Below are 18,304 nucleotides of genomic sequence, written 5' to 3'. Positions count from 1 at the left end.
AGGGGCACGGGAGGCCTGCTTCTTTACAGCAGAATGCAAAATAATAAATGTAGAAGGAATCACAGAGGAAGAAAAACCTTGATTTTTTTTTTTAAGATTTTATTTATTTGACAGAGAGAGAGATCACAAGTAGGCAAAGAGGCAGACAGAGAGAGAGGAGGAAGCAGGCTCCCTGCTGAGCAGAGAGCCCAATGCGGGACTCAATCCCAGGACCCTGAGACCATGACCTGAGCCGAAGGCAGAGGCTTAACCCACTGAGCCACCCAGGCACCCAAAACGCTGATTTCTGTAAACATCAATGATTCAGGTAAGGCTCATCGAGAGACACTGAAACTACTGGAAACCAGATATGTAAATGTTTTCAATGTTTATCACTCCACACACTACTTATTAATCAGAAAGATACTTTTAAAACGGAGCAATCCGATAGATGGAGCCTTAACCAAATGCCTGAAATCTGTATGACCAGTAACAAGGCAAAACAACAGCAAACCCTTCCTGATGTGATGCAACAGCAAGGAATTACCTCCACCGATTCTAGCAAACTATTTATGTAAAAGCCTGCTAATCATCATTATAGGTTTTATAAGCCATAGAGTCTGGGTCACAACTGTGACTGTGGTCCAACAAACTTCATTTACAGAAACAGGTGTCAGGTCAGTCTTAGCTTATCAAAGCTCATGGACATGCAACCCACAGAGTAATCTGGCCAAAAATGTTTAACCTGAATCTACTCATGAGAAAACAATCAAATAAATCCAGATCATAGGACATTCTATAAGAACATGGACCTGGATTAAAAAAAAAAATCAATGCAATGACAGACAAAAGGCAGGGTGGGGAGGTGCTGTTCCAGGTTAAAGGAAATTAAGAAGATAGGATGTGCCATGAAAAGACACAGTGGAACCTTCATTACATTTCTGAGTAAAAGAAACCAGTCTGCAAAGGCTACATATTGCGCAAATCCAAGCACATGGTATCTTGGAAAAATCAAAACTAGAGACAATAAAGAGATCAGCAGTTGCCTGGGGCTTGTGGGGGAGGATGAAGAGGTAAAGCATGGAGGATTTTATGGCCCTGAAACTCTTCTGTACCACAGGGTACTGTGACACAACATTACTCACTTGTTGAAGCCCACAGAACTTTACAGCACAAAGAGTGGACTTCAACGTATGCAAAGTAAAAAACAAAAACAAACAAACCAAAAAAACCCCAACAGCATGTAGGAGGACAGAGGATCCCAGGCAAGAATACAGAGAGTGACAAGAGAATCTAGACATCCTGCAAATGTATGAAATGACCTTCCTAAGGGCAGTGGAAGCAAAGCTGCTGACCTCAGTAACTATGGCAATGAAGACATTTTTAAGTCTAAGGCAAAAGGAACTGCACAAGAGCACTGTGCTCGAGTTGATATCAAGTTGCTTCCCAGAGCGTACAGATGAAGGACTCTGTATACTGGAATTAAAGAATTAAGTAAATGGATGGCAGAGGATGGGAGCTAAACTTCTCATTCTTAGAATGAGACTACAAATACGCAAGGGGAGGAAGCCAGAAGGATACATGTTGGAATGGATTGGAAAACATCAGGAAGGACTCAGGTTTAATATACAGATATAGATGACATGAAGATACAGATATGTGTGTGTACACAGGGTGATCTGTTTCTTTGCTCTGTCAGCTGAGAGAGCTTTAAAAAACAACACCCTAGGAATGAGGGAGCACATCCAGCACGCAGATCTGGCTCTCAGGAACCAGGGCTGCTTTGAGAAATGGCTGATTCTGGGACTGGAGCAGGATACACACACGACGAGCCTGAAGCATCTTACAGCACCAGAAAGTGAGACAGTACTCAGCAGACACACAGAGAAGGCACACATCAAAGAGGCACAGAAGACAACTGAAAGTCCCCAAAGGCCAGAGCCAGAAGAGCTTGCACAACCAAACTACATCTCCCCTGCAGAATAATTCCAAATAAATGATGTAGATATTCCTCCCTAAAGAAGGGGGAACAATTACTGAACTGTATGCTTACAATGAATACAATCCATAAGTTGATTTAGGGAGAAAAAGAGAAAAAGAGAAAGAAAAGAAAGAAAAGAAAAGAAAAGAAAAGAAAAGAAAAGAAAAGAAAAGGAAAGAAAAGGAAAGGAAAGGAAAGAAAAGAAAGAGGAACAGAACTATCCACTCATGAACTGTGTGTGAGCTCTACACAGTGACTGCCTTCTAAAGAGCACGAGATGAGGAGAGAGAAGGCTAGCTCTCCAGTGGAGAAACCTAACACTGCCACAGCCAGGGGAGCTAACAGCAGTGATCACCATCACATAGAAAGATATGATGAGATAAAACTGTCAGCTGTATGATGAGATAAAACTGACACTTCATTTTCATGGCTTTCCTCCCCCAAATGCATAACCCCAGTTTAATCACGAGAAATGTAGCAGGCAAATTCCACTAGAGGGCTATCCTCCAAGAGGCTTGACCAGTGCTCCTCAAAACTGAAAGCCATCAAGCGGGGAAGAGATCTGAGGAACCCACAGGACCCCAGAGGAATCTAGGAAGACATGACAGCTAAACGTAGTGTGGAATCCTAGAAGAGATTCTGGAACAGAATAAAGATACAAGGTAAAAACTACAGAAACCAGAAGAAACCATGGACTTTAGTTAATGATGCCTCACTATTTGCTCATTTCGTTGGAATAGGAGTAGCAGACTAAGGTAAGACATTAGTAACAGTGCAAAGTGTGGACAGGAGGGAGCATCGGAAACAAGTAAACAAAGAAACTAACTCTTCTAGTATTCACCCAATGGAACAGCTGCTTTCCAGAGTAACATACCACCAGGAGTAAGGAGGGATAGGAAGGTTCCAAACTAGAAGGTCTGGCAAATCCTCTACAGCCTTTTTCTGTTTCATGGGTGGACTGATTTTACATTCAGAATCAAGACCTAAAGGACTACAAAATATTTAAATGCTTCCAAATCAAAGAATAATTAAAATGTCTTATATTATCTAGGTAATTGGTTTGTACACTATTCTGAATCTAAAAATTAGTCATCTCTGTAAAACGGTATACACAATATGTCTGTGATCAGATTATGTAACACCTATTCCCCGTATGTTAATAATGGGTTTTATTTTATTATATTTACATGCCTATACATAATCTTATATATTTCTATTTATACTTATAGATGTATTTATACTTGTTATAAATATTTATACAACTTAAGATTTTAATAGCATGATGTTGAGAAACTGATTCTCAATAAGTATGAATCCAGTTTAACCAAAGTTCCTTTGCTGAGGGAGAAACAGATAACAATGAGAGGAGACTAGTTAGATTAAGGATGGCAAAAGGTGAACAGTTAGAAAGGCAAGAAGGCATCTAAAACCTCCCTGCCCCCCACCCAAAGAGGATTCATCACAATGGTCATTTGTGGCTGTTTGCAAAATTCAGTAGGGGTCACATCACTCTTCTAGCTTTCAGGGTTCAAAACACTAGAGCAAGAGGAACTCAATGCAAAGACTCTTGACACTGAGTGAACCCATTTACTTTAGAGACCCCACTCTACTAGTCAAGCAATAGGACAGAAGAGAGGCAACTTAGTGTGGTGTGTAGAATACATATGCTACTGGAGGGGAGGGAGTGGGGGGGATGGGGCAACTGGGTGATGGGCATTAAGGAGGCTGCATGATGGGATGAGCACTGGGTGTTATATGCAACCGATGAATTACTGAACCCTACAACTGAAACTAATGAGGTACTATGTGCTGGCTAATTGAATCTAAATTTTAAGAAAAGAGTACATATGCTAAGTGAAATCAGTCCAGAGAAAGACAAATACCATATGATTTCCTGCATATGTGGGATTTAAGAAACAAATGAAACTAGGGGAAGAGAAGGAAAAATAAAATAAGATAAAAACAGAGAGGGAGATAAACCACAAGAGACTACTAAGTATAGGAAACAAACTAAGAGTTGCTGGACGGAAGGTGGGTGATGGGCATTAAGGAGGACACTTGAAGGAATGAGCACTGGGTGTTATATGCAAAGGATGAATCACTTAATTCTACCCCGAAACTAATAATACACTAAATATTAATTAACTGGATTTAAAATTTAAAAAAATTTTTAAAGAGAACATGTTGTACAGTTAAACTGCCTGGGTTGGATTGCAGCTTTGCCTTTTATTAGCCATGTAACCTCAGGCAAGTTTCTTAACTTCCTTGCTCCTTTGTTTCTTCACCTATAAATAAAATGGGATAAAATGGTTCTTACTTTAGAAGAATGAAATAAGGGGCATGTGGATGGTTCAGGTCATGATCCCAGAGTCTTGGGATCAAGTCCCACATCGGGCTCCCTGCTCAATGGGGAGTCTCTTTCTCCCTCTCCCTCTAATACTTCCCTTATTTGTGTTCTTGCATTCTCCCTCTGTCTCTCTCAAATAAATAAATAAATAAAATCTGGGGAGAAAAAAAAGATGAAGTAAGATCATCTAGTTTAAGTTCTCAGCACAGTACCAGGCACACAGTAACATCTGCTGCTATTATTACTTTAAAAATTCCCCAGAAATAAACCCTTTGTTATGTACAAAATTATAAAAGGTAGATATGTGGCTCACCAACCTTTCAGAGAAGTTCCATAGTGCTTTAGTCAGATAGGCCTGGGCACAGAGTCCATATCTCAAAAGAGCCCGTATCCCAAAAGTTCACCTCTTAATCAGTGGGACACATTTCCTACATGTGTAACTTTAAAAAGCAGCAGTAATTTTATAACTAACATGGATGAAAGATCTGGGCAGGCAGGGTTGAGCATCTAGCTGTGATCTATACCACTGATCTGATGGGGAAGGCACCTATGGTACCTGGGAACAGAAGAACATAGTGACTGGGGGTGGGGAGAGGGGACGGTAGGCAGTAGCCTAAAGGTTACACCCCATTCTCAAGGGCTTTGAGAAGAACTTATCCTGCACTGTACCAAGAACATCATAGCACATTCTATGACATACCAAGAAACACTGTAATCCACAATATGCATAATGATTTCAAATTAAGAAAGAGGGATTTGTTTTTGTTTTGAAATCCAAATATGCTGCCAGTGTTATCTTTTCAAAAGCAAGACACTCTGTAATTGGCAATATCTTAGTACCAACTCTCAATTCCTCCCTAACAATTAAGAACACGATATATGCTCCATATGTCAGCCTACAGTTACTTTAAGGAGTAATTATGTTCTCCTTATGACATCTTTCATAGTCACTACAGGAGTGACTATAGTCACTAAAGGAGACTGGTCTGTCTTCTCTATAGGTCTCCTACCTTGCCTATTCCCTACTTAGGTAATACTGAGCAGTAAAACTGCCCAAAGTTGGAATTCCTTGTCTGATTTTTGCAACTTTTCTGTGTCTAAAATTCTGTCAAAGAAAAAAAAAATTAAGATGGGTATAAAGCAATACATTTGTCAAAACTCATGGAACTATAATCTGCATTCCATTTGTAAATTACACTTCAATTAAAATAATAAAAGCTTATTCTAGATGTTTTATCAAATGCTGATGACTAGAACACTTCAATAATTGAGAACAGGGGTTAGAAACCCATTGAGGTCCTATCAAAATCCTTCACTTGGGATACCCAGTGGCTCAGTCTGTTAAGCATCTGCTTTAGGCTTAGGTCATGATCCCTGGCTCCTGAGATCAAGTCCCACGTTAGGCTCCCTGCTCAGCGGGAAGCCTGCCTCTCCCACTGCCTGCTGCTCCCCCTACTTGTGTGCTTGCACACTCTTTCTCTCTCTCTCTCTATCCCCACCCCAGTCCCTGACAAATAAATAAATAAAATCTTTGGGGAGGGGAAAAAAAGACTTCACTCACTTTATGCCTTTTGAATTTTAAGCTCGAAATGATAAAATAGCACCAGTTGGTCTGGTTGTGATCTCAATGACCAACAGCCCTAATGATTTTCTGGCTGTACAGAGGTCTGCCACCTTCCTACCTTGCCCTGTAAGGCCCTCTGTGTGCTCAGCCAGGCCACACAATTAGCCACATTGCATTTCCTTGTTAATCAACCTCCAAATACAAAAACTCATTGTAAGAAAACCTAGATCTTAATTGTTTTTAATTAAAAAAAAAAAAAAAAGGTGGGTGCCTGGGTGGCTCTGATGGTTAAGCATCTGCCTTAGGCTGAGGTCACAATCCCAGAGTCCAGGGATCAAGTCCCACATCGGGTTGCCTGCTCAGTACAGGGCGGGTGGAGAGGGCTACTTCTCCCTCTGTCCCTTTCCCCATGCTCGTGCTCTCCCTCTCACACTCTCAAATAAATACAATCTTAATAAATGGATAAATAATAAATAATTTAAAAATCAAAAAAGGAGAAAAAAAGGGAGAAACCAAACATGAGGGCAATTCCTGAGGTGGGCACACACAGGCTAAATGAGCCTCAGGAAGGTACTTCCTGCTGACGCCAAGGAACAGAACAGGAGCTGACCTAGTCCCTGGATTAGAACCTAGATTAATATCTTCCAAAGTATTTTTAAAAGATTACCATCTATGTAATAGTCAGCTATTTTTTCAAAATGCTAATGAAGCAAAATGACTAAGACATCTCATACCTTGCTTTAGAAATACTATGAATTCCTTTGTAGTTTGGTCCAAATCAACTCCATGATATACTATAGGCTTGAAATTGCGATGCTCGAATGAACGAATGAGGCGAACTGTAACGGTCACGTCTTTGGAAGCCATGTGGAGCTATTCCTGTGGCAAGGGACATGAGAACACTCTAAATAATAACATCAATTCACAATTATCTACAAGCTTGCTTTTCCATTATGAACTCCAGGGCACCCTGCCATCTCTCTCGCATCGTATAGTTAGTGACAGTCCCCAAACCCAGGCCAGATCTCGGGCACCCACAAGGGCCCAAGGTTACTCCCACCTATCCACTGTGACCCACGACAGCTTTGTCACAGTCGCTAATGTCCTGAATGACACAAATGGATAAATCTCTCTCCCTCTTCCTCTGTCCCTCCCTTCCCCTCTTAAAAACAAAAAACAATGCAGTGAGGATTCAAGCATCAGTTTAATTCCCAAGTTCATGCTCTCATATACTATCAGAAAATCATGCCACATTATTTCCTCCAAAAAAATCTGCAAAGTTGCCAATGTTCTAAAGATACAACCATGGTATATTTCTATCTAGTAGGAACTACTTCATGGTACTTCCAACTTTACATATAATTTTCTGCCATAATATACAATTACACCAGGAAAAAATACCTGTAATACTACTACACATAAGAAAGGATGTCGAACCTCACTAGTAATCAGAGGAATTCAAGATAATGAGACCTATCACTCACCAAACTAACAAAATAAGAATAAATCTAATAATCCCTAGTGTTAGCAAGGAAGCATATAGAGCAATGAGAATTTAATCAAGGAAAGTGGGCATCCCCAACAGTAATCTTTTGATCCAGTAATTTCAGTCAAAGGCACCCTAAGGAATCTGTGAAATAGGTGCACAAGAAGAACACTGTTTATTAACTGCAAAGACTGGAAACACTTCCATCAACAGAAGAGATAAGGAAATTTTTTTATGGCATACAGTGGAAGAATACAAGCAGCAAAAATGAATAGTCCTATGCATCAGCATAAATGAATCTCAAAAATATTATGGCAAATGAAAAAAAAGCAAGTTGCAGAAGAGTCAGGGTTACCCCACCACTTATACTAAAGTTCAAAAGCAGCTTCTATGACCTTTAAAAGGAGGTAATTGTTATTCCTGAGGCGAAGGAAGGATTATGCAATTAGAAGCACATGGGACAATTATATTGGTAGAATTTCGTATCTTAAGCAGGATATTAGGTACATGGATAGTGTGTTACTCTTTATGCCTTTTAGGGTGTCTGTACTATTTAATAATATACACAAACAAGCCACACCAATTTGGCCTAGAAAGGGTCTCTCTATCATAGAATGCTTAAACAAATATTTTACTACAGTTGAGAGAATATATAGCTCATTATATGTGAAAAGCAAAGATTCAAGCTGTTTTAACACAAAAATTTATAATTGTAATTTGTATTGTTTATATTTAAATGAATGGTTCTTAATGAACTTAGTTATTTTTCCCCACTCTAAAACAAAGTAAGGGCTCACCTTATAATCTTGCTAAGTACTTAATGACCTCAAATTATCAACTAGAATGGATACTTCCAATATTAGTGATGACAGTATTTCTTCTTAAATTTGGATTACGATGCTCCCCCCAAATTCTAATCCTACAATCTATCTAGTAATAGCAGCTCAGCAGACACCTACATAATTATAATGTAAGATATACTGAAGTATTTGATAAAGCATACTTCTTGAAAAAGGGATGCTGCACAGGATTTTTGTGAAAGACTTCAGAACAGTGTTACAGGTTTGCTAAAATCATGACCACTTCTTCCTCCTGTCACGGTGCTCCCACAACAACAAAGAAGTCCTCCAAAGCACACGCACACACATCCAGGCACACCTGTTATGAAGCCCTGTTGCATAGTCCTGGTCCCCAAAGAGTTCAGACATGGCCAGATCTACCTAGAAATCAACTACACCTGTGTGTGGCAACACACAATTGGATCTCACGTAATAGACTTTTAATGAATAGTAGCCGCCTTTAGCAATAGTCAACTTGGGATAAAACAGGTTTGGGCATAAGGGCAGCTCACGGAGATAGAAGATCCCAGATTCCCAGATGCAATAAATAAATCATGTAAATGGTCTAAGGAGTCTGCGCAGACTAGCACATGCATGCCTTATGAAACCTGTATAATTAGAGGTCTGTTCCTTCCACTTAATAAAAAGCTGACCAAATGTCATACGCAAATAGCTGAAATTTTGAATTTGCATTAATCTCTAATTTTGGCCAGCAATGCATTGTCATCTTCATTAGAAATTTGTTATACTTTGTACTCAGTCACTGGAGAATAACAGCTACAGGAGGCAACCATTATCTGATTTGTCTTAAGGACTATAGGAATTACAGCTTGTAGAGGTGCCTGGGTGGCTCGGTCTGTTAAGGGTCGGCTTTTGGCTCAGGTCATGATCCCAGAGTCCTGGAACCCAGCCCTGCATGGAGCGGGGGGTGGCAGCTTCTCTTTCTGGTCCTCTTCCTTTGCCCTTCCTGCCAACCTGTATCCCACTCCCACTCCCGCTCAATCTCTCTTATACTCTTTCTCTCTCAAATAAATAAATAAAAATCTTAAAAAAAAAAAAAGGAATTACAGATTGTTAGTTCAGAGAGACAGGCATACTGAAGAGAGTTTTGAAAGCTCATATTACAGATTATGAAATGTGGTATTTCCCCAGAGGTTCAACCTACTTAAAAAAAAAAAAAAAAAAAAAAAAAGAGAAGCCAAAACCAATAAAAACTTTGGAATAAATTAATAAAAAAAATTCAAGGACAGACAAGAATTTTAATAAATGAAATGACCATGTTGTTAACTATGAAGGCTCAAAGTTGTAAAGAAATCAACTCTCCCCTACATTCATCTAGAACCTGAATAAAATCTCAGTTAAAATATAAAAGGGTGCCTTGGGAGACCTATCACAAATACTTTTAAAATCTAGCTGGAAGAATAAACTTGTGAGCTTAGTCAGCAAAGTTATTAAAAAAAAAAGGCAGCATCAATTTTTAAAACACATTATTAAGCAATAATCAGACATAAAATAGTATACATGAATAAGCTGGTATGGTTCATATATTCACAAAAGTCAGTAATAAAAATTTTAAAGGACAATTAAGCTGTTGTAATTCAAGCAGTGATAATAAAGCACGAAAAACTGGCAAATCAGTGGAACACAACAGAAAACTCAGAAATAGACTCAAAATTAGAGATCTGAGTATAAAAGTGGTCTTTGACATTAGTGGGAAAAAGACAGTTTATTTAATAAATGGAATTGGGAAAAAATGGTCAGATATTCAGAGAAGAGTAATATTAGGTCCTTACCTCATCCCTTATACAAAAATCAATCATACATGGCACAAATATTTACATTTAACTGTAAAATCACAGAGAGGCATCAGAAAAGGGGGCACATATTTTTATAATCTTAAGGTAAGAAAGGCCTTCCTCAGTGAATAAAAATCAGCAACCATCCAGAAAAAGGCTGAAAGGCATAACAACAGAAATATGTAAGAAAAGACCAATACCTTAGTAGAAACATGAGTAAAGGTAATCGGGTCTCTTTAGGGGCACTTGGGTGGCTCGGGTCTCTTTAGGGGCACTTGGGTGGCTCAGTCAGCATCTGCCTGTGGCCCAGGATCATCTCCCTCTCCCACTGCCTCTCACTCTGCATATTTGTGTTCTATCTAAATAAATAAATAAAATCTTAAAAAAAAAAAAAAAAGGAGGTCAGCACCCAACTTCAGACTAGAAAATTCTGCTCAACAAATGACTTGGTTTCTTTTCTTTTCTTTTCTTTTTTTCTGTCAGAGAGAGAGAGAGAGAAAGCACAAGCAGGAGGAACAGCAGGCAGAGGGAGAAGCAGGCTCCCTGCTAAGCAAGGAGCCTGATGTAGGACTCGATCCCAGAACCCTGGGATCATGACCTGAGCTGTAAGAAGATGTTTAATGGAGTGAGCCACTCAGGCAGGCATCCCTGACTTGGTTTCTTCATAAATAAATAACACAAGAAATAAAGGAGAATTAGATTAGAAATTAAAAGAGACTTAAAGAGATCAACCCATGCAACATTTTAGATGGGTTCTGATATGCATAAATGTTTTTATTGTGAGAAATTTTAAATATATAAAAAAAGAATGATGATGATATAAGGAATTAATGTTCTCTTTATTTAATATTATTGTGTTTTTGAGCTCTTATCTTAAGAGTAAGGTAATAAATAGGTGAAACAGTATGAATTATTTACTTTCAAATACCCTGGCAGAAGAAAAAGCAGCATGAGAAAGCAGATTAAAGGAAAGAATGGCAGAACATTGTTAAGTGCTCAAGCTGGATATATATGGAAACTTGCCAAGCTATCCTATTTTTTTTAATATGTTTAAAATTTCTCACAATAAAATCATTTTAAGAAAAGTGCACAAAGACATACATTCAAGGAACTTGTTTTTCACTGAAGTGCTTCTAATACTTAAATAAAATTAGAATCTGTCTAGATGCCCATCAACGAAGATCTGCTCAGGTAAACTCTGTCACACAGTTACCATAAGATAAAATCCCTGCAGTCACTAAAGGGAAATACAGATCCACGGACACTACTTTGAAAGACGGCTAAGACACACCAGTGAATGAAAACACAAGCTAGAAAACCACAGGTAGGCAGTATTTCCATAAGCACACAGAGACATCCAGAGCGGCATTTACCAAAATGTTAACAGTGCCTATCTCTGAATGGTAGAAATATAAGAAACTTCTCGGTTTTATGCACTTCTAATATCGCTGGATGTTTTAATGATTATGTACTTTTCAGTTAAGCTGTTTCACTGTATATGTGTGCTTCCCTGGTGTGATTTGCATGGACAAAAAGTTGTTTGTTTGTTTGTTTTAAGATTTATTTATTTATTTGACAGATCACAAGTAGGCAGAGAGGCAGGCAGAGAAAGAGGAGGAAGCAGGCTCCCTGCTGAGCAGAGAGCCCTATATGGGGCTTGATCCCAGTACCCTGGGATCATGACCTGAGCCGAAAGCAGAGGCTTTAACCCACTGAGCCACAGGCACCCCGACAAAAAGTTATTTTTCAAAACTAAGCCACAGGCACCCCGACAAAAAGTTATTTTTCAAAACTAAGCCATTTCCAGGGCATCTGGGTGGCTCAGCTGGTTAAGCCTCTGCCTTCAGCTCAGGTCATGAACGAAGAGTCCCGGGATAGAGTTCCACACCAGACTCCCTACTCAGTGGGGAGTATGCTTCTCCCTCTGACCCTCCACCCTCTCATGCTTTCTCTGTCTCTCTTCCTCTCTCAGATAAATAAATAAATAAAATATTTAAATAAAATAAAATAAAACAAAACAAACCCATTTCCTTTTAAGAATAAGTACCAGGACAAAATTAAACATTACAGAATTTATCAATGCTGTTAAGGATGGAGAGGGTGAGAAATTTGGTGATGCATCTGACATGCAGTTAAGGAATACCAATAAATCTCAAATGCATGCAGCAGTCAGAGGTCCCAGAAGTAGGTCACACACCCAGGACGGGTCTGGTCTTGTCTAAGATGGCACAGAAGCCCTCCACTGCCAGCCCCTCCCTCCGCTCTGACGCTCTCTGTCACCACCACCACCCACCTTCCAGCAGCCAAGACAGCGCACAGTCTCCAACACATACCACATTGTTTCCAAGCCTCGGCCATACCCTTCTGCCCCCCGCTTACCCCACACCCCCGCTGCCCTGCGCTCCTTTGCACCACCACACAGGCAGCCTTCAAAACTCAGTCGGGACTTCCTGCTCCAGGACACCCTTGCGGTCAGCTCCTCCTCTGCCCCAGGCTCAGCGACCAGCCCCTCTGGTTGCCCATAGCACCTGGCTGTGCCACAAGAAGACAGCTGTTGAAGGGGTCTGGCCTATCAGCCCCTTAAGAGAAAGAATGCTCTGCGGCTTATTTGGGACACCTAGCAACAGGTATGGCCTGAGGCACATCAGAGCCCTCAGCAATGTCAGCAGAACCGAGTGCAGCTAACAGGCTGGGGAAAACCTGCATCCTTGCCTGCACTGCAGTCACAGTACCTCGGCCTATGAGCTTTTCCACTGCCCATGAGAATACTTGAAATCTTAGCATTCTGAGCCACCCAGGCTTCCTAAGAGTCTGCTTTTGACTCATATCATGATCCCAGAGTCCTGGGGTCGAGTCCCACTTTGGGCTCCCTGCTCAGTCGGGAGTCTGCTTCTCCCTCTGCCCCTTCCCCCCCCCACCTTTCCCCCGGCTTGTGCAGGCAAATGATTTCTCTCACAAAAATAAATCTTTTTATTTATACTTTTAAAAAGATTTTATTTATTTATTTAACAGAGAGACACACACACAGTGAAAGAGAGACAGCACAAGCAGGGGGAGTGGGAGAGGGAGAAGCAGACTCTCTGCTGAGCAGGGAGGCCAATGCAGGGCTCGATCCCAGGACCCTGGGATCATGACCTGAGCTGAAGGCAGATGCCCAACGACTGAGCCACGCAGGAGCCCCTACAAAAATAAATCTTTTTTAAAAAGAAAAAAATATTTGAGACCGTAAAGAAAAGGTTTATTGCTTCAGAATATGAAAATTTTGAAAAATCAAAATTAACACTTAATCAAATACCTATACCATATAACATTTCAACGGCAACTCAACTCTATTCATAATTATATGTTAAGTTTAATATACAATATGGGTGTATTTAATATGATGGAGGGTGGGGATTTGAAAAGGAACAGTGTAGACAAGTGAGAGGTGTAAAAAAGAGAGAGAGAGAGGGAGAGAAAGTGACACTGCCTAGGGGTTAGGAAGGTCTCTAAACCTCCCTGCCTAAAAAAAACCTGTTCTGGCTGATACTCACCCAGCTGGTTTGGGATAATGAAGAAGCCACCACATCCAAAACAAACTCAACTCTTGAAAACAAAGAAACACAAAATCTGTGTAGGAAAGCCCTCACAGGGAGCTCCCAGGTCCCTGACAGGTAACCAGTGCTTCATCAGAACCAAGAATGGATGCAGCCCAGCAGCCTCCCCTCCTGAACTAGAACTCCCTGGTCCTTACAGGACAGGTTGGAGCTGTTTTTTTTATGGCCCAGACCCCAGCAGCATGGATGGCTGAGGTGGAAATTCAGCATGGAATGGTCAGGGAAAGCCAAGTCAAGCTGCAGGCCAACTTCCTTAAAGACCCAACTGTGCTCATTCCAAGTTGGCTGCTCTCCTCATTGCAAAATTCTGAGTTGAAGGACTGTCAATCAGGTGGCACAGGTTCCCGAGGTGAAAAAAATTGAGCACAGTATGTAAAGGCTCTGAGCCCACCACGATGACAAGTACAAAACAGGCATACTCACAGAACACTTACTTGAAGACATCAGACTGATCTCCATCAGCCCAAAGAAAATAAATGAAACAACTAACTGCAGTCAATTCTGATTATTCGCAGTAAATAAGATCTATCCAGTGGTCGTGAACACTGAATTAGTGAATAGTGAACCACTGCTCCTGCAGAAATACAGGGTGAGGTTCTCATGAGTCTCTGGTATATCTGGTCACAATATTTTCATCAACTGATCAATGCATAACCTTGTTTTACGTGTGTTTATGTTTGAAGATGCCTTATTTTATATATTATTCATCTCTTATTAACATTCAACTCAACAGCCAACAGCACTATAACTCAGGTCTGGGGAAAAAAGTTTTATCTAAGGCGCGTATTTTTCTCCTTCAGGCACATCACAGCCTTCCTGGGCACTTCATCACTCCAGGTAGGATCCATTTTAAATAGTGAGATTGCCAACAAAAAGCACAAAAATGTGAAAAGCATGGTAGTATACAGAGTGTAAACCAGAAACTTGTTTATAGTATGAGAGCTAAGACAAGCAGGTCCTCTGGTTTGACCTCAGCTGGGAATGGTGGGAACTCAAACTTTTCACTGTTCTGCACATTTCAGCCAAAAAAGTACTCTGAGTCTTGCTTTCAGGGCTACAAATAAATTTTAGTAGTAGGTGAATTCACAAAGAATGTGCGAATAAGGAAGACCGACTTCATCAACCCCAAAAAAGGACATGTGCCTTTGAAAGCATTAGAAGAAAGCATGCTCTTGACCTTTTTGTAAGAGAATGGAATCCAAAATCAGTTAAGTATTAGAAGCTGTAAGAGTACGAAAGCACTCAACATTCAAGCAGTTAACATGGAGAATATTCTAGAACCACCAGAAAGAAGAGGGCACTGGGTGACCTTCCTTCCTGCAACACGGAGGTTTCTGAGATAGGACATGAATTTTAACAGACTCCTAGGGTAAATCATTTTGGAAAAAAACTAAAAATCTTTGTAAAGTTGTATCTCTTTCCTCAATGTAAATATTATAAAACCAAAATTGCCATATAACAAGTTGGCTTCAGTGTTTGTCTTACCAGTACGGGGACCCAGCTGGTTCAGTCGGCAGAGCAGGTGACTCTTGATCTCAGGGTTGTAAGTTCCAGCTCCACACTGGGTGTAGAGATTATTTAAAAGTAAAATTAAAAAGTTTGTGTTGCCCACATGAAAAAGGTACAACTTCCAAAGTACTGTTCTAACCAAATACAAAGAATATAAATGTAAAAAAAAAAAAAAAGAAAAGAAACAAAAGAAAAGAATATAAATGTATATTGTATATTGTACCAAATGCCTAGTTTTCCTCTAGAGTTAGGAACTGATATTACAGGGCAAAAAGTCCATTTGTCTTCCTTTTGAAACAAATCAATAAAAAGAGGGTAAGAAATTCAGTTTATTGTTCCTTTATGTGAGGAAACTAAAGTAGTACAGACAATCAGGTATAAAAGTAGAATAAAGAAGGAATTTTACTAAGATGACAGTCACTGAAATGCAAATGATTCCAAAATTGCACCTTACTGATTGTGGAGTAAATAATCATATGTATTGCTAAATATCATCTAAATAGGTCATTTTAACAAAAAAAGTTAAGACCAGGGAAGAAAAAGATAAAAACCATTATTTTTATTTCTCTTAAAAATAAAGAGAAAGTAGGTCAACGATAAATGTCCACCTTTTAAAGAGAACTCAACCTTGGCCAATTACTAACTTTACATTTCTATATAACTAAAGTTCTTAAGAATAAATTTATGAAATTCGTAAATTAAATCACATCACATTGAAGATTATGACTAAAAGTGAAATGTTAATTTAATCTCCTCTGACCTACCTGAAAAGCATTTTTTATGTTTTTTTAACTCTTAGAGGCAGAACAAAATTTTATTCTAGAAACAGATCTCGGGGGCACCTGGGTGGCTTAGTTTGTTAAGCATCTGCTTTTGGCTCAAGTCATGATCCCGGTGTCCCAGGATGGAGTCCCACATCAGGCTCCCTGCTCAGTGGGGAGTTTGCTCCTCCCTCTGACCCTCCCCCCTCTTGTGCTCTTCTCTCTCTCTCAAATAAATGAAATGTTAAGAAAAATTAAGTCAAAAAAAATAAAAATAGGGCGCCTGGGTGGCTCAGTGGGTTAAGCCGCTGCCTTTGGCTCAGGTCATGATCTCAGGGTCCTGGGATCGAGTCCCGCATCGGGCTCTCTGCTCAGCAGGGAGCCTGCTTCCTCCTCTCTCTCTGCCTGCCTCTCTGCCTACTTGTGATTTCTCTCTGTCAAATAAATAAATAAAATCTTTTAAAAAAATAAATAAATAAAAATAAAAATAAAAATAGATCTCAGTGACAATGAAATAGTAAAAGCTGGTCATTATAAAAATGGGGAAAAATGAACAGGAATTTGCTTTAAATTTTTTCAAAAGCATAATTTTTAAAATATGAAATTAAGTATACATTTATAAACTGAGACCATGTGAGGATTAAATAAACATTTGAAATCCCCTTTGCCTTTTTCTAGGTGTTCAGTTGTATAATTCAAATCAAATCACTATTAGAAAATTCAGGGGGCGCCTGGGTGGCTCAGTCAGTTAAGCGTCCACCTTCAGCTCAGGTCGTGATCCCAGGGTCTTGGAATTGAGTCCTGCATCAGGCTCCCTGCTCAGTGGAGAACCTGCTTCTCCCTCTCCCCTCCTATTCTCCCGATTATGCTCTCTCACTCCGTCAAGTCAATAAACAATATCTTAAAAAAAGAAAAGGCAAATTCAGTTTATGCATCTTTCATGGACATAAAACTTTTGAGAAAGTCGTTTTCAATCTATTAACTTATGAGTGATTTTAAAGTCTTTAACCTCAACCTTTTCTTAGATAGGTTAAGAAAAAGTTTTCCACCTTAGATGTTCACATAGCACAATACATACAAAGTAAATATTAGAATATTAGCTAAATCTGACAGCTACCAAATGCTTCTCAGTGTTGTACTTCATTGCATAATGCCATTAGCAGCTGCCCTTTCCTGAGGAAGGGTCATAAGCAATTCTAATCAACAAACTGTTGAATGCTGTTCACTCTCAGTATATTACCCCCTGAAAAATCAACAACTATAATTCCACAGATGTGCCTTTGTGACCCTCAAGTTGGGGCAAATACACAAATCACAATTTGTGTTCTCTGCTCAAGGCAAGGAAGACCCAGAGAACTGACTCATCCTGGACAGTTGAGTTTTCCAAAGGGGTGAGACACTAAACTCTTTGGAATGAATACTTCACATGCTTTCCTTCTTGAACAAGATGTATGGAATATAAATTCTAGTTTTCTTGATTCACAATCATTGGTAAGAATGTTAATCCTTGTGTGCTGAGAGGTGAGTCTTCACAGATCTCTCATACATCTGCATCTCTTATGAGGAACTGGCTGCTTTGGTTCTGAACTTTCTGTGCACGGGAGTGTGTCTAGCAAACAGCCTAGAAACACAGAGATATCCTCTCCCTCCAGAGGGGAAGGTTGTCCAGTATAATAAAAGTCGTGTCTCCCTCCAGGCTAAGGTTGGGCAGATTTGTTCATAGCACTTTATAAGAGATTAGGACTACCCGAACTCAGGGCTCTCCAGCCTGACTCAAACCCACTGCGTGGACAGCATCCTTCTGAGACCTTCTCACTGCCCCCATGGGATCTGTGAGGCAAGAAGCACAGACAAAAACATGCAAATACTGCTGCTGGCCATGTTGTATAGAGACAATCCTTTGTTTCTGACCAGAGTGCCTTGTCTTCTGCCGGTGTCTGGCAAACTGTGACGGTCTGACTGTCAGCTTTCAAATAGGGTAAAATCTCAAGTTCTTCACAGTTCTTGGCAGCTGTTGCTGACAAGAATGGATGCTGCCACAGACATAGCTATCTGGACCAGGCAAAAGTCTCGTGGGCTTAGGGGCTGTAAGAAGATCCCCTGAGATCTGGTAGCAAATGCTCTTGTCCAAGTGGCGGGTATGGAGGAGAAAGGGATAATTAACTTCTAGGGGGTGAGCAGCAAAGGGCAGGATTGAAAGGAGCTGTCCAGTGGTGCTTTGGCTAGCAGTCAGTCAGTCACTCCCCCCAGCGATGCTGCCCACCTCTCTGATGAGAGGCGACGTGGCTGTAGCTGTTGAACACCAAAGGAGTCCCCAGAGCCGAAACAAATGAGGTCAGCAATGAGGATCTAGAGACTCAGTCACTAAGTTGAGCCACGAATAGCCACCAGGCCACTTGGAACTAAAAGTGGGCCTTTCTGATTGGCACAGAGCTGCTCTCCTGCT

General features: G+C 40.2%; 1 protein-coding gene across 7 annotated transcripts in view; it reads right to left on the bottom strand.

The window, feature by feature from the left end:
• The window catches only part of CUNH2orf76 (chromosome unknown C2orf76 homolog), a 56,803-nt gene that overhangs the window by 25,743 nt on the left and 12,756 nt on the right, over window positions 1-18,304 (bottom strand). For 4 of the 7 annotated variants that reach the window (XM_004759755.3, XM_004759757.3, XM_004759756.3 and 1 more), the window contains exon 2: window positions 6,606-6,750. In XM_004759755.3, coding sequence (XP_004759812.1) covers window positions 6,606-6,738 — 133 coding nt within the window. In that variant the 5' untranslated portion in view covers window positions 6,739-6,750. Of the gene's footprint in view, window positions 1-6,605; window positions 6,751-15,073; window positions 15,150-18,304 lie in introns of all 7 variants that reach the window. The other 3 variants (XM_013060086.2, XM_045066471.1, XM_045066469.1) reach the window with 1 other exon arrangement.

Source organism: Mustela putorius, unplaced genomic scaffold (assembly GCF_011764305.1).
Source record: "Mustela putorius furo isolate JIRA1106 unplaced genomic scaffold, ASM1176430v1.1 tig00003867_pilon_pilon_pilon, whole genome shotgun sequence".
Taxonomy (NCBI): domain Eukaryota; kingdom Metazoa; phylum Chordata; class Mammalia; order Carnivora; family Mustelidae; genus Mustela; species Mustela putorius.
The sequence above is the reverse complement of the archived record's forward strand: the minus strand, read 5'-3'. Positions and strand labels throughout refer to the sequence as shown.